The 17,464-nt window shown below is 38.1% G+C and overlaps 1 protein-coding gene across 1 annotated transcript; it reads right to left on the reverse strand.

Moving 5' to 3' along the window:
• Positions 1-2,289: 2,289 nt before the first annotated feature.
• LOC121381912 lies at positions 2,290-14,357 on the reverse strand. Its single transcript, XM_041511327.1, has 3 exons — positions 14,286-14,357; positions 9,914-10,636; positions 2,290-3,278 (listed from the first exon to the last, which is right to left on the reverse strand). Exons 1-3 carry the CDS (start codon positions 14,341-14,343, stop codon positions 2,806-2,808), a joined length of 1,254 nt encoding a protein of 417 aa, XP_041367261.1. The 5' UTR covers positions 14,344-14,357; the 3' UTR covers positions 2,290-2,805.
• Between the last annotated feature and the right edge of the window lie 3,107 nt (positions 14,358-17,464).

Genomic DNA, 17,464 nt, shown 5'->3' on the forward strand with positions numbered 1-17,464 from the left:
TTTCAAACGTGCTAAATGTTAACTTTTACAAAAAGCGTTTGATCCATAATTACCATATTTTTTCAACAAAAATATTCTTATCACATGAAATATATTTTATTAACTGAATTTTCTTTAACTTTTACAAAAAGCGTTTGATCCATAATTACCATATTTTTTCAACAAAACTATTTTTATCACATGAAATATATTTTATTAACTGAATTTCATAATGAATTTTACCTTCAAATCCATGTATCTAAAAATGTTAATCTTTATTTAGGAAATACATCAAATAAATATATTTGTCACTCCATTTATCGAAAGGAAAAAAAATCTGGAGTTTATTTTAGGGTAGGCTTACACAAAGGGTGATAACATAATAAAAGCTACTACCATTCCAATGCTATCACATATTTTGTAACTCTAGAGATATATACCTTGTGAAAAATCACTATGAGCCTTATCCCTCTCATATGATACCGGTGGCCAAAATTTTGGGTCTGGCTCATACCCTAAAAGTATATTTTGATTAGTATAGTAATATGAACTAATCCACTTAGTGAAGTTTAACCCTAACACTATTTAGTGCGGTCTTGGACCTGGCTGGCTTTTGTGGGCTTTGCTTTCTCGGATCTGAATGTTTACAACCCAACAATACAGCTGACCAGTTATCACAGAGCGATAACATACGATGAATCCAATTTTGCGGGGTATCCGATTACTGAATGACATGGTAATAATGCAATAAAGTAATGTATTTATTTACTGTTCTTTTACTTGTAACAAAGAACCGGCCTCAGTGGTGTCATGGTTAAGCCATCGGACTACAGGCTAGTAGGTACAGGGTTCGCAGTCCGGTACCGGCTCCCACCCAGAACGAGTTTTAACTTCTCTCTCACTATCAAGGACAGTGGGTTAGTTGTTAGTTAGACAGCCCAGATAGCTGAGGTGTGTGTGCCCAGGACAGCGTGCTTGAACCTTAATTGGATATAAGCACGAAAATAAGTTGAAATAAAATAAATGTAACAAAGTCACCATATTATTGCGTGAATACAATATTGTGATCATTGTTCTTTGGCAGTGTTTGCTATACTTTGTGTTTGCTATACTTTGTTGTTTGCAATATGTGGTTTTTAGACACTTGATCAAAATCGTAGCGTTATAATGTTACGATGTTGACCGTTACGGTATTGACAAAATTTTAACAAAAACAAAGTTTCGTCTCATCATTTTTGATTAGCTATGTTGAATTGCCAAGCTATCTTCGAAGCATACATTGATGATGATATCTGAATTAATCATATTCATTTAATACATAAATATATTAATTATGCCCGTTACGGTGTTGAAAAAGAAGAAACATACGCAGTGACCCATCCTTTTTTTTGCCCGATCATTTGTAGATAACTAAAACTGACGGCACTTCCATTTGAAAAGATTGTTTTTTTTCTCTACTTGGAAGAAATCGTGTAACGTGTCTTGGTGTATCATTATACATCATAGGCCGTGTTTGCTAACCGACTATGTTGACGTATTAATTTGCAAAATTAGTAAAAGAGAAAGATAATTTTGTCAAGTAAACTATAAGTGTAATTTCAGCCTGAAAAAAACATGTTCCATCTTCAAGTCTTATTAATCGACCGTCTTTAACAATTCATTCATTCATTCATGAATCAACTGATTTGTATAAAATACTGAATGACATCAGTTACTTTGATTTCGGTTCAGTCCCATGGCAATTTCGAGGTTTTCACCCTATTAAATCAAAGATTTGTTCATAATTTCTGGTGTTTTTGTGCTGTAAAAATGTCTGAGTTTTTAATTAATATTTAATTGTCTAAGATGTTTATCTTGGTGTTCTTACTTTTATCAATTTTAGTGGTGGGTAACGCAATACGACACATTTTGGGAGAATGACTCGTATATACGTCATCCTAACAAAATCAGCTGATAGTGCTGTAAATAATACATTGATATGTATAATCATAGAAAATCTAAATCGCGGTAAAAATAAATTATCACAATACCCATCTCTAGTATTAAAGGGACATTCCTGAGTTTGTTGCATTGTAAAAATGTTCCGACTAATAAAATATTTCTACGATTAAACTTACATATTAAATATTTTTACTTGTTTAGAATATCAGTGTCTGTACATTCAATGGGTTTCTGGTCGTCTTAATATTTGTAACAAGCCCAAACTGGATTTGGTCTTCAGATAATTTCGTACGTACCGCACGCAAAAAAAAAAAGAAAACAAAATTAAATTCAACCTAGTACAAATATTAGAACGATCAGAAACACGTTTAATATACAGCCACTAATAGTTTATGCAGCAAAATAAATTTGATATGTGATTACAATTGTTAAAATGTTAGTCGATAACATCTCTAAAATTGCAGCAAACTCAGGAATGTCCCTTTAAAGTAGGTATTAGTTCAGACAGTGACACACGGACGCACACACAACCAGTGTCACAATGCATCCAATGAACTGATACAATGGAATGAGTCAACTGAAGATTTAAACACATTAGTCTTGTGCACATTCTCCAAGTTCCTCTGGAAAGGTGTTCCAAATGAATGCAATAAACTTTTACGTAGCCTACTGCGTAAAGCAGACACTGGAATGATGTGTAACCCGAAAATTTAATTATTTGATTAATCTACTGCGTAAAGCAGACACTGGAACGATGTGTAACCCGCAAAATGAATTATTTGATTAATCTACTGCGTAAAGCAGACACTGGAACGATGTGTAACCCATAAAATGAATTATTTGAGGAATCGTGAGCCAAGCAGCTTGAGAATACCCCGCACTACATCATGAATGACCTTCGATCTCGGGGTCATCGTAAAGCACATGCCGGAAGACCTGCGCAATGGTAGTGTTTAATTTACGCAGGACTTCCGGACTTTTGGGAACCGGATTCCCATTGGTCCAAACATGTATTGCGTAGTTGTTCCTCCACGGATAATCTGTCTTTTTAAATAGAAGGTCCGCTTCGAACCAGTTCGGTCTGTAAAATCTGTCCGACTCCAGGTGAATGGATTTCGGGTTTCTGATCCACATGTCTCTGGGCACGTGCAGCGAGTTCCTGTAGAACTGGTCGCTCTTGTAGTTGCTGTAGTTCTCGTACCACTCCCTGACGAAGGGCGAGCCCCGCCGCGCCATGATGAGGGCGTTGCCCATGCCGGTGCCGTTCTCGATAAGGCCCATCGTGATGTCGTTGTGACGCAGAGGGTCCAGCGACCGAACCACCACCATGTCCGTGTCCAGATATATCCCACCGTTCGCTGCAAAACAAATCGATAATTAAAAAAAAAAAAACCCCAAACAAACTAATCAAACAAAACAAAAAACAAACACGGTAATTTTAAGAGATTCGACCGATCGTTGCAAAACAAATCAAAAATGTTATCAGATTACACCATTTGTAAAAAAAGGAGAATAAAACAACCGATAATTTTAACAGATTCCATCAATCGTTGTAAAACAAAACGCTAATTTTATCAGATTTCACCATTTGTAAAAAAAAACAAAAAACAACAAAAAAAACAAAAAAACAAATAAAAAAAATAAAAAAATAAAACACATTTACCATTCACTGCACAACAAAACAAATCGACAATTTGATCAGATTCCACCATTTGTAATAAAATACAAAAACGGTAATTTTTATAGATCCCACCATTCGCTGTGAAACAAAACGGTAATTTGAATAGATCCCACCATTCGCTAATTGTAACAGATTCCACATTTCGCTGTGAAAGAAAACGATAATTTTAATAGATTCCACTACTAGCTGCAAACTAATATTGTAATTGTAACATATCTCGCCATTCGCTGTGAAACAAAATGGTAATCGTTCTTCGTTGCCAAACAAAACTAATTGTGACAACAGATTCCACCATAAGTGTTCTATTCTTGTTCGATATTTTTATTATTCCTGTGTAGTAGTAGTAGTAGTAGTAGTAGTAGTAGTAGTAGTAGTCGTAGTCGTCGTCGTCGTAGTAGTAGTAGTCGTCGTAGTCGTAGTCGTCGTAGTAGTAGTAGTCGTCGTCGTAGTAGTCGTAGTCGTAGTAGTCGTAAAAGGAATGTTTTACAAAGTTTTGAACTTCACTTCTGTGACTGGTTAATCGATATACAATTACAATGTATCTGTTATAACGAAATATGAAATGCCTAACAGCTTGTATACAACTGGGAACAGACGGGGGAAACACAATTGTTGGAGTAACACGGGGATTGTTTGGTAGACTCAGAAAAGTACAGAAACATATACATGTATACTGATAGAAAGAAATAAAGCATCACACAGATAGCAACAAGAAATAATTACTGCATCAAAAATCAATTGATATCGTCAGAAATTGACTGGGAACATATAGGCAGCACATTTAACACTACAGACATTCAATGCCACATTACAACTTGGTATGAAATAAAGACATTATTACGCTAGTTGTGAATTAAATTTAGTCTACAATTTGATGTGTTCCCTTATTTCTTTCCATCAGTATATATTGAATGTGGGGTTATATGTCACAGAATCCATACTGTCACAACAGTGTTTTCTGTGTTTGTCAAATTAAATGGAGTGAGGGATGTCAGGTTGAATTATTCTATTATTTCAAGAAATCCTCCAAAAGGTATAGGCTTTATGTAGTAATTTTGTGACGTTGTACACCATAACCTGCTGATGCCTTCTGAAACACATAGGCTTTATGTAGTCATTTTGTGACGTTGTACATCATAACCTGCTGATGCCTTCTGAAACACATAGGCTTTATGTAGTCATTTTGTGACGTTGTACACCATAACCTGCTGATGCCTTCTGAAACACGTTGGCTTTATGTAGTCATTTTGTGACGTTGTACACCATAACCTGCTGATGCCTTCTGAAACACATAGGCTTTATGTAGTCATTTTGTGACGTTGTACACCATTACCTGCTGATGCCTTCTGAAACACGTTGGCTTTCGGTGCTGCAAATAGCTCAACGTTTTCCTGCGCTGTGAATGATGACCCTTCGATCACGTTTTAATCAATGGCCGACTTACTATGAACTTGCTGTTAATGGAAAGTGGGGGAAAAGGTTGATAAACTTACAATGGACAACATTAAGAAAAGACGGACTTTGTTAGATATTGATGTTATACGTCTTTGTGTCTTGTTTCTGAAGATGCTTTTAAACGAAATTCACCAAGGTCAACTAACTGTTTCTAACAACAAAACCGATGTCTGTTTAAATCATTGACAACCTGAAACGTTTGTTAATAATTTTATCAGATTTCACCATTTGTAAAAAAACAAAACAAACAACAACAAAACAAAAACAAAAAAATAAAAAAAATAAACAAATTAAACACATTTACCATTCACTGCACAACAAAACAAATCGAGAATTTGATCAGATTCCACCATTTGTAATAAAATACAAAAACGGTAATTTTTATAGATCCCACCATTCGCTGTGAAACAAAACGGTAATTTGAATAGATCCCACCATTCGCTAATTGTAACAGATTCCACCTTTCGCTGTGAAAGAAAACGACAATTTTAATAGATTCCACTACTAGCTGCAAACTAATATTGTAATTGTAACATATCTCGCCATTCGCTGTGAAACAAAATGGTAATCGTTCTTCGTTGCCAAACAAAACTAATTGTGACAACAGATTCCACCATAAGTGTTCTATTCTTGTTCGATATTTTTATTATTCCTGTGTAGTAGTAGTAGTAGTAGTAGTAAGTAGTAATAGTAGTAGTAGTAAGTAGTAGTAGTAAGTAGTAGTAGTAAGTAGTAGTAGTAGTAGTAAGTAGTAGTAGTAGTAAGTAGTAGTAATAGTAGTAAGTAGTAGTAGTAGTAGTAGTAGTAGTAAGTAGTAGTAGTAGTAGTAGTAAGTAGTAGTAGTAGTAGTAGTAAGTAGTAGTAGTAGTAGTAGTAAGTAGTAGTAGTAAGTAGTAGTAGTAGTAAGTAGTAGTAGTAGTAGTAAGTAGTAGTAGTAGTAGTAGTAAGTAGTAGTAGTAGTAGTAAGTAGTAGTAGTAAGTAGTAGTAAGTAGTAGTAGTAGTAGTAAGTAGTAGTAGTAGTAGTAAGTAGTAGTAGTAGTAGTAAGTAGTAGTAGTAAGTAGTAGTAGTAAGTAGTAGTAAGTAGTAGTAGTAAGCAGTAGTAGTAAGCAGTAGTAGTAGTAGTAAGTAGTAGTAAGTAGTAGTAGTAGTAGTAGTAGTAAGTAGTAGTAGTAAGCAGTAGTAGTAAGCAGTAGTAGTAAGCAGTAGTAGTAGTAGTAATAGTAGTAAGTAGTAGTAGTAAGTAGTAGTAGTAAGTAGTAGTAGTAAGTAGTAGTAGTAGTAGTAATAGTAGTAAGTAGTAGTAGTAAGCAGTAGTAGTAGTAGTAAGTAGTAGTAGTAAGTAGTAGTAGTAGTAGTAATAGTAGTAAGTAGTAGTAGTAAGTAGTAGTAGTAGTAGTAATAGTAGTAAGTAGTAGTAGTAAGCAGTAGTAGTAGTAGTAATAGTAGTAAGTAGTAGTAGTAAGTAGTAGTAGTAAGTAGTAGTAGTAAGTAGTAGTAGTAAGTAGTAGTAAGCAGTAGTAGTAAGCAGTAGTAGTAAGCAGTAGTAGTAGTAGTAATAGTAGTAAGTAGTAGTAGTAAGTAGTAGTAGTAAGTAGTAGTAGTAAGTAGTAGTAGTAGTAGTAATAGTAGTAAGTAGTAGTAGTAAGCAGTAGTAGTAGTAGTAAGTAGTAGTAGTAAGTAGTAGTAGTAGTAGTAATAGTAGTAAGTAGTAGTAGTAAGTAGTAGTAGTAGTAGTAATAGTAGTAAGTAGTAGTAGTAAGCAGTAGTAGTAGTAGTAATAGTAGTAAGTAGTAGTAGTAAGTAGTAGTAGTAAGTAGTAGTAGTAAGTAGTAGTAGTAAGTAGTAGTAAGCAGTAGTAGTAAGCAGTAGTAGTAAGCAGTAGTAGTAGTAGTAATAGTAGTAAGTAGTAGTAGTAGTAGTAGTAGTAGTAGTAGTAAGTAGTAGTAAGTAGTAGTAAGTAGTAGTAGTAGTAGTAAGTAGTAGTAGTAGTAAGTAGTAGTAGTAGTAGTAAGTAGTAGTAGTAGTAGTATTAGTAGTAGTATTAGTAAGTAGTAGTAAGTAGTAGTAGTAGTAGTAGTAGTAAGTAGTAGTAGTAATAGTAGTAGTAGTAGTGGTAGTAGTGGTATCAGTGGTAGTAGTAGTAGTAGTAGTAGTTGTAGCAGTAGTAGTAGTAGCAGTAGTAGTAGTAGCAGTAGTAGTGGTATCAGTGGTAGTAGTAGTAGTAGTAGTAGTAGTAGTAGTATCAGTGGTAGTAGTAGTAGTAGTAGTAGTATCTGGTAGTAGTAGTAGTAGTAGTAGTAGTAGTGGTATCAGTGGTAGTAGTAGTAGTAGTGGTAGTAGTGGTATCAGTGGTAGTAGTAGTAGTAGTAGTAGTAGTAGTAGTAGTAGTAGTAGTCGTCGTCGTCGTAAAAGGAATGTTTTACAAAGTTTTGAACTTCACTTCTGTGACTGGTTAATCGATATACAATTACAATGTATCTGTTATAACGAAATATGAAATACCTAACAGCTTGTATACAACTGGGAACAGACGGGGGAAACACAATTGTTGGAGTAACACGGGGATTGTTTGGTAGACTCAGAAAAGTACAGAAACATATACATGTATACTGATAGAAAGAAATAAAGCATCACACAGATAGCAACAAGAAATAATTACTGCATCAAAAATCAATTCATATTGTCAGAAGTTGACTGGGAACATATAGGCAGCACATTTAACACTACAGACATTCAATGCCACATTACAACTTGGTATGAAATAAAGACATTATTACGCTAGTTGTGAATTAAATTTAGTCTACAATTTGATGTGTTCCCTTATTTCTTTCCATCAGTATATATTGAATGTGGGGTTATATGTCACAGAATCCATACTGTCACAACAGTGTTTTCTGTGTTTGTCAAATTAAATGGAGTGAGGGATGTCAGGTTGAATTATTCTATTATTTCAAGAAATCCTCCAAAAGGTATAGGCTTTATGTAGTAATTTTGTGACGTTGTACACCATAACCTGCTGATGCCTTCTGAAACACATAGGCTTTATGTAGTCATTTTGTGACGTTGTACACCATAACCTGCTGATGCCTTCTGAAACACGTTGGCTTTATGTAGTCATTTTGTGACGTTGTACACCATAACCTGCTGATGCCTTTTGAAACACGTTTGGCTTTCGGTGCTGCAAATAGCTCAACGTTTTCCTGAGCTGTGAATGATGACCCTTCGATCACGTTTTAATCAATTGCCGACTGACTATGAACTTGCTGTTAATGGTAAGTGGGGGAAAGGGTTGATAAACTTACAATGGACACCATTAAGAAAAGACGGACTTTGTTAGATATTGATGTTATACGTCTTTGCGTCTTGTTTCTGAAGATGCTTTTAAACGAAATTCACCAAGGTCAACTAACTGTTTCTAACAACAAAACCGATGTCTGTTTAAATCATTAACAACCTGAAACGTTTGTTAATAGATTTTTTAAATTGTTTTTATCATTCATTAACGCCAACAAGTCAAATCGGTTTGATATAGATCTACAAAACATTGACAATCTTTTGGATTCAGAACAGATTTGATATGGCGATTCAAATGTATTTGGTGTTTAATTAACAATCAGAAAAGAAGAAAAGTTAGTTTGTTTTGTTTAACGATACAACTAGAGCACATCGATTTATTAATCATTGGCTATTGGATGTCAAACAGTTGGAAATTTTGACATATAGTCTACATTTTTCCATTAGTAGCAAGGAATCTTTTTATGTGTACCATCAATAGATGGGCCCACCGACGGGGATCGATCCTCGACTGACCACGCGTCAAGCGAGCGTTTTACCACTGGGCTACGTCCTACCCCCAGCAAAAAGGAGATATGAAGACATTTAAAACTTGTTTCGACAGCATCAATAAAAGAATTGTGAAAAACAGCATTTACTGATGAAGTGTTGGACAATATTATGTATGTAAATCCTGGTCATCAGGTTAAAATTATCAGTAAGAGCGTTTTTCTTAAAGCAAAAACATTGCTTCCAAATGTGTTTGGTAAATCTGACACTAGTTTGACACAAGATACTTTGTCATTTCCATCTTCCTTTGAAATGAGGCCGGTGCCAACACATTTTGAGAGAACATAAGCCATATCTGGTCTGCACACTTTCACTGTTTTATCTCACGTTTGGTACGGCCATGATGAGTATTCCACAAAACAATCGAACGCAATCGTATCGGTCAAATTTAATGATTGTTTTGACTATAAACGAACATACATTGTGAAATAAGATGAAAACTGCAGGTGTGGCTGCAAGAAAGTGGTCGTTTTAATCCACAGTAACATATAACATTCCAATAATAATAAAAAGGTATTTTTATGTATCTCTTTTGTTGTTGTTTTGTAAATTAATGCAAATAAAATAGTGTTTTAGCGCACCTAAATCACTAAAAAAAAAAAAAAAAAACTTTTTTAAAAGTACATTAGCGCACTTACAAATGAGAATAATATTAGAAAATTACGGGGGGCGGGGGGCAGATATTTCCATCAAGGTGGTCACCCTGTCATATGCTCAAAATAATGAATGGATGGAATGGGTTTTGTAAGCTAGTCTGGAGTGGCAGTCCTCCTACGGCGGTGCAGGAGGAATGAAACATCTTGTTGCGGATCTCCAAGGGGAGTGGCGGTTCTCCTAAGGACGATCACCTGATAGTGGATCATGGAAGCAATCACGACTTTGCCTAACATCCTTTGGACATTCCCACACCCATTCCATCCCACCAAGCAAGCCAAATGTATTAAACAGCAAAATGCTTGATGACAACAGAGTTGACCCCATATATCCAGTTAACAAAAGCATGACGACAAACCTAACAGCATCTGGAGCCGGACTAGATCTGAAAGGTGATGCTTCCACTTGACAGTGGAATTGCCGATCTTTGGCCTCTCCCGGTAAATAAATCTTACTCCTGTGACGTCACTGAGCACGCGCTGCCACCAGTACCCCAAGGGATGGGCGTCGGCTATCACGTATATAGCCGTCGGGTTGATGAACTTCTTCGCACTCATCACGCTAACATACTCCCAGAATTTGAACGTGTAGGCCCCAAATATGACATAGTACACAATTTTGGGTACCACGTTATCTTTACTGGTCCTCTTGCACATCCCATTCTCTGGGAGTCCGTTCTGGAAGTAGAATCGTCTGCACGCTAGGTCAGTGGAATTAGCGTACTCGTCACAAAACAGATTCGAGTTCAGAGTACTTGCTGTAGGGTCCACCGACTTTATTACATCGAATATCTCACAGATGTTTACGTTATTCTCTGGACTGAATTCATGATCGTGATGGTCGACCATAACAAGTTTGTCGTTGGTTTCACTTTGCTGGAGCCTGACGACACCATAGTCTTTGATCTCCCTGGATCCTAGCTTGTATACAGACCCTGTGTTTAGCCCGACGCGGACGGGCAGTAAAACGTAGAACACAATAACGAATGACGTTATGATGGCGTAGATTAACAAGCCGGTCATCAGATTGGAGAACCTTCTGAACAAAAACATGGCTGTTCTGTTGGTCCTACCGCTGGAGACTGAAAAACAAATATAATATATTATAATAATATTTAACAATCTTAACGACAACCGCAATACGTGGTCAGGGTCGTATCTCTGCACAATGCAGAGTCGAATTGGATGTTTGGCAAAATGGTGGTTGATTCGATGCATCTCTGTAGTGCCTCGTCTATACAATAGCCACTTCGCTCCCAAGGAGATCTTTTGCTGGAAATTCTATTACTCTGGCACCGCTAAAAAGAGGACTGCCACTCCCAGATTAGTTTACTAAATAAGAAAATTTGAGGTACCACACAACAAAATGAGCTTAAAGATCCAATATCAAATGACTCGTCTATTTATTCAATATTCGCGTGTATTTGACCATCATCCACATTCGTTTATTACAATGCCCTGGCTTGTTGTTTAAACTTCATCATACGAACATAATTTATAGTCCGTTTCCGTTAAAAAGGAACCGATGAATTAGCATTGTAATAATAATAATAAATAATGAATAAAGTTAAAATTCATGTCAAAACAATTTTAAGTTTTAAACTCATAAAAACACTCAAACAATTTTGAAGAAAAATCATTTAAATAAAGTTCTCTTTATTTTACAAATTACTATCAAATGCATAGGTTAAATCTTTTTTGACAGAGGTACAGGCCCGTAGGAACGATATCTGGAATGAAGGACATTCTTTCTAGAAAGGGGGACAGTCTGAATCTCTAGTGCACGGGGTGCGGGGATACAAGCGATATTTGTATCTATGTGGAGTAGGATAAAACCGTACATTTTTGTCCTCAAGGGGGGATGGGGGGTCTGTGGTATAAAGGCAGCTGACGAACAGCCTAGGTAAAGAACGCGCAGTTCTACCTTTAGTTTGTGTATTGCGTCCAGTGGCGGATCCAGAAAATCCATTTAGGGGGGGGGGGGGGCAACGACATGAGGCAGAATGCCAAGGGAACTGTGGGGGAGATTTGGAAGGAGATCGTCCCCCCCCCCCCACACCCGATCTGCCTCTGGCGTCATCGATTATTTGTGTAACATTGCAGGTGAGGCACGTGTTTAGAACTTTAAAATGTTTTTAATGAGTTTTCGCATTTTTAATTATATATCGGTTCCCTTTTAACACAAACGGACTGTTTACAAATAATACGGGGTCTGTTTGGACTCCATAACAAAATATGCTTATAGACTAAATCAATATCAATTGTTGGAACATTTTCACTTTCATCATAATGTTGGGTTTGGGTTTGGGTTTGGTTTTTTGTCTGGCACAGTGTTATTAAGCTAGATATAAAACGAAGTATTGCCAGCAAACAAACGTATATTGGAGTACTTCAATCAACAATATAATTTATGTAAATCAAAAACAAGATAGGATCCAGAATAAAACCTTGGGAGACACCAGCTGGTAGAGTTTGGTTTAAATAACACTGATTTTGTAATAACCCGTTGTTTACGATCTGAGATAACTTTCACACAAATGTTATCACTTTATGAAGACACTTTCCAATTTGTGGATTAGATCTTTGTGCCAAACCAGGTGCGTGTGCGGAAAGTGAAGTCATTAAGTGAACTAACCACTGATGGAAGCTCACCTGGTGAACATAGGCGTACGGGCTGCCATTTTTGTAAATTGGGGGGGGGGGGGGGCAGGCAGACTGACTTTTGCCAGAATTAAAGGAAAATGCTCGAATCTAGATAACAAAATTTATTAATAATTATCATTACTACCGAATAGGACCGGCCTCGGTGGCGTCGTGGTTAGGCCATCGGTCTACAGGCTGGTAGGTACTGGGTTCGGATCCCAGTCGAGGCATGGGATTTTTAATCCAGATACCGACTCCAAACCCTGAGTGAGTGCTCCGCAAGGCTCAATGGGTAGGTGTAAATCACTTGCACCGACCAGTGATACATAACTGGTTCAACAAAGGCCATGGTTTGTGCTATCCTGCCTGTGGGAAGCGCAAATAAAATATCCCTTGCTGCTAATCGGAAAGAGTAGCCCATGTAGTGGGGTTCCTCTCAAAATCTGTGTGGTCCTTAACCATATGTCTGACGCCATATAACCGTAAAATAAAATGTGTTGAGTGCGTCGTTAAATAAAACATTTCTTTTTTTGCTACTGAATAGCTGTATAGGATTGAAAACGAACCACTACGCATGTTTTTTGCCCTTAGTTGAGGTTTTCCTCCGGCACTAGTGGGTGGGGTGGGCAACTGACCCCCCCCCCCCCCCCACCCCGTCTCCTACGCTTATGCTAGTGAGAAATCTTAAGTAGATTGTGTAATAATTTTAAAAAGTTATTAAAAGAATTGGCTACATCCTTGGGGTCTTCAATAACAATGCCATCATCAAGCAATGGAGTTATTGTTGGAACTAGATGAAACGAGATTTTTATATACTCACGAAACATTTCAGTGACACATTTTTAAATATCTTTTACATATATGTACTATTTATCTTTTAAATGGCATGAGTTCGACCCGTACCCCCCCCCCCCCCAATGGTTAGGGTAGTTTTAAGGATAGTCTTTAGAGCCTGATATAGATTTATATATGTCCCATCCCACAAACAGGATAGCACATACCACGGCCTTTGATATACTAGTCGTGGTGCACTGGCTGGAACGAGAAATAATGGGATCCACCGATGGGGACAGACAAGACGGAATATAACTAGTATAATAATTGAATCTGAAGATGAAACCGTGATCATGAAAGGGTCTGGGTTGCAACATTTAATAATTTTAAAAAAATCAAACGTTCATGTTTATATAAACATACACGCACTGACCCACACGTGTGTGCACTCACACTGACATATCAATCTTTCAAATAGCTCGACTCTCGTCTAGCGTTATTTTATCATCACATATAATCATAAGCGTACGGGCTAACATTTTTGTAACGGGGAGGTGGGGGGGGGGGGGGGGATGCCCGAATTAAAACGAAAATGCGCTGATCTGGATAACAACGTTTCTTTCCTATTAGCATTACTGTCAAACAGCTACACGGGGTTGCTAATGAATCACTACGTTTAAAGGGACATTCACGAGTTTGCTGCATTGTAAGATGTTTCCGACTAATAAAATATTTCTACGATTAAACTTATATATTAAATACATTTTCTTGATTAGAATATCAGTGTCTGTATATTCAATTTGTTTCTGGTCATCTTAATATTTGTAAGAAGCCCAAACTGGATTTTGTGTTCACATAATTTCGAATGTACGAAAAAATCTTTTTTAGGAAATAAAATGAAATGTAACGTAGTACAAGTAGTACAAATATTAGAACGATCAGAAACACGTTTAATATACAGCCACTAATATTTTATGCAGAAAACTATATTTGATATGCAATTACAGTCGTCAAAAGGTCTCTGTTAGTCGACATCTTAAGTTGCAGTAAACTCAGGAATGTCCCTTTAATGATGGAAATACATGGCAAAAAGGTCTCAGTTTAGCACATTTTGCTCGAATATCTCTATTGTTTTTGCTGAATTTGGGTAGGACTTTCCTTTGGCACGGTCACGTATAAAGAACATTATAAATACTTAACATAAATAGGGTTAGGGTTAGTGACTGTGCCAAAGGAAAGTCCTTCCTACGAATGTGGTCAAGTTAATAAACAACTACAAAATAAATATGCTGAATACAAATAAGACAGCCTTACCAGTTAGACATGTCGAACAGTCGGAGACAATAATGTTCAATATAGCAGTGCTGCACATGCTCAGATATAACAGATACCAACATCCTGTGTCAACAAAGTTAACTGCACGATTTGCACAAGCGGAGAAACAAATACGACAGATCAATGTGACCTTACAAAATGGAGGGTGTTGGGGTGTTGGGGGCTCAAATAATTGCAACATTATTCAGAAGGCAGGCGCGTGCGCAAGGTGGGGGGGTTGGGGTCGAACCCCCCCCGCTCAAGGCGAAAAAAAAAATTCATATCCCGATTTTTTTACATTCCTGTGAATGGATATGGAAGTACTGAGATGTTATCGGGCTTCGCCAGACAACTCGACCCCCATCCCTGCAAAATTTCCTGCGCACGCCCTTGGAAGGCTTTGCTACAAACTTGAATACACACTAGTGCACGCAAAGAGTACTAAGTATATGATAACATACACATTCAATACATATCTGATTGTATATACGATATATACTGCTCATACAAAAATAGGGTATATTCCCCCAAATTACCAAAGCTGTAACATTGAAATATTTCAACATTTATTTCAACATTAACATATACATAACTTACATGTGCACTGAATTTCATTGGTTTTAACAACATGAAATATGTTTAAGTCCCACAATAAATGTAATGCCAGTCAGGGGTGGAGTCATGAAAATCACAAGATGCCAATATCGTGTTGGACCTCCTTTAGCGTCAATACATGCATTACATATACTCAACAACGAAAGTTTAGCTAATGTTAAAAGAAATGGCATAACATTTATATATTAACCTTTTTTATTAATTAGTATTCACATCTGAAATATTTACCATTTACAAACAACATAAACTCATCAACCTTTGCCTTAACACAGTAGGAGGACCTGGTTTTCTTTTAAGTTTATTCAACCATTGCAACTTTAGATGTCATAAAAGATATTTGCTAAACTTTCGTTGTTGAGTATATTTGTCGTATGGTTCTTATAAGGCGACCTATCGTCATTTGTGGAACCTGATTGCATTCTTTCTGCAGTGCCGATCCCATTTCTACCAACGTTCGTGGTGGTAGTAGTTGACGTTGCTGAATATGTCTACCAAGGATATCCCTCGCGTGTTCTATGGACGAAAGGTCAGGGGACATTGCTGACCAAGACAAAGTCTGGATTTGATGCCTCTGTTGATGATCCGTGACAACACGTGCACGGTGAGTTCTGGCATTGTCATCCTGGAACACAAATCCTGCGCCATGACGATGAGCAAATAGTAGACCATGATGATTGATGGTTTTATCACTATGGCACAGACCTGTTACTGTCTCTTGACAATTGAGGACATCTGTTCTGTGTGTCATGGTGATGCCTCCCCACACCATTACTGACCCTCCTCCATTCCGATCATAAGGTACCATAGCAGCCTCTTGGTAGCGTTCACCCAGTCTGCGCCGAACTCTTACACAACCGCCATTGAAGTCCAGCTTAAATCTGGATTCGTAACTAAACATGACATTTGACCAACGAGCGTTTGTCCAACGCAGACAACATTCAGTTTGGCGATGTCTTGTAGTTAAAGGTAAAGATATATGCGGTCTACGAGCGCTTAAGAAAGCAGTATGGAAGCGGTTACGAACTGTTTTTGCGCATACTTGCATCCCCATTGCCTGTTAGAGTTGCTGTTGTAGTTTTAGTTGCAATGATTTGATGATTACGGAGGGCTCTGGTGATAAGGAGTCTGTCTGGGCGTCCGGTGGTGGTAGTTGAACAGTCACTGCATGGTCTGTCTTGTACTGTCTGTCGGTTGTTCTGTGTCGATCCAATAGTCTGCTGATGACTAACGGTAAGACATCCATTTGATGATTACGGAGGGCTCTGGTGATAAGGAGTCTGTCTGGGCGTCCGGTGGTGGTAGTTGAACAGTCACTGTATGGTCTGTCTTGTACTGTCTGTCGGTTGTTCTGTGTCGATCCAGTGATCTGCTGATGACTAACGGTAAGACATCCATTTGATGATTACGGAGGGCTCTGGTGATAAGGAGTCTGTCTGGGCGTCCGGTGGTGGTAGTTGAACAGTCACTGCATGGTCTGTCTTGTACTGTCTGTCGGTTGTTCTGTGTCGATCCAGTAATCTGCTGATGACTAACGGTAAGACATCCATTTGATGATTACGGAGGGCTCTGGTGATAAGGAGTCTGTCTGGGCGTCCGGTGGTGGTAGTTGAACAGTCACTGCATGGTCTGTCTTGCACTGTCTGTCGGTTGTTCTGTGTCGATCCAGTAATCTGCTGATGACTAACGGTAAGACATCCATTTGATGATTACGGAGGGCTCTGGTGATAAGGAGTCTGTCTGGGCGTCCGGTGGTGGTAGTTGAACAGTCACTGCATGGTCTGTCTTGTACTGTCTGTCGGTTGTTCTGTGTCGATCCAGTAATCTGCTGATGACTAACGGTAAGACATCCATTTGATGATTACGGAGGGCTCAGGTGATAAGGAGTCTGTCTGGGCGTCCGGTGGTGGTAGTTGAACAGTCACTGCATGGTCTGTCTTGTACTGTCTGTCGGTTGTTCTGTGTCGATCCAATAGTCTGCTGATGACTAACGGTAAGACATCCATTTGATGATTACGGAGGGCTCTGGTGATAAGGAGTCTGTCTGGGCGTCCGGTGGTGGTAGTTGAACAGTCACTGCATGGTCTGTCTTGTACTGTCTGTCGGTTGTTCTGTGTCGATCCAGTGATCTGCTGATGACTAACGGTAAGACATCCATTTGATGATTACGGAGGGCTCTGGTGATAAGGAGTCTGTCTGGGCGTCCGGTGGTGGTAGTTGAACAGTCACTGCATGGTCTGTCTTGTACTGTCTGTCGGTTGTTCTGTGTCGATCCAGTAGTCTGCTGATGACTAACGGTAAGACATCCATTTGATGATTACAGAGGGCTCTGGTGATAAGGAGTCTGTCTGGGCGTCCGGTGGTGGTAGTTGAACAGTCACTGCATGGTCTGTCTTGTACTGTCTGTCGGTTGTTCTGTGTCGATCCAATAGTCTGCTGATGACTAACGGTAAGACATCCATTTGATGATTACGGAGGGCTCTGGTGATAAGGAGTCTGTCTGGGCGTCCGGTGGTGGTAGTTGAACAGTCACTGTATGGTCTGTCTTGTACTGTCTGTCGGTTGTT

This window comes from Gigantopelta aegis, chromosome 9 (assembly GCF_016097555.1).
Source record: "Gigantopelta aegis isolate Gae_Host chromosome 9, Gae_host_genome, whole genome shotgun sequence".
NCBI lineage: Eukaryota > Metazoa > Mollusca > Gastropoda > Neomphalida > Peltospiridae > Gigantopelta > Gigantopelta aegis.

Excerpts from the sequence above, each read along its gene's own strand:
- LOC121381912 (XM_041511327.1), bottom strand. The coding sequence starts at position 14,343 with ATGTGCAGCACTGCTATATTGAACATTATTGTCTCCGACTGTTCGACA. Across the intron at positions 10,637-14,285 it reads CTGTTCGACATGTCTAACTG|TCTCCAGCGGTAGGACCAAC; the intron begins GTAAGGCTGTCT and ends TTTGTTTTTCAG. Across the intron at positions 3,279-9,913 it reads CCGGCTCCAGATGCTGTTAG|CGAACGGTGGGATATATCTG; the intron begins GTTTGTCGTCAT and ends TTTGTTTTGCAG.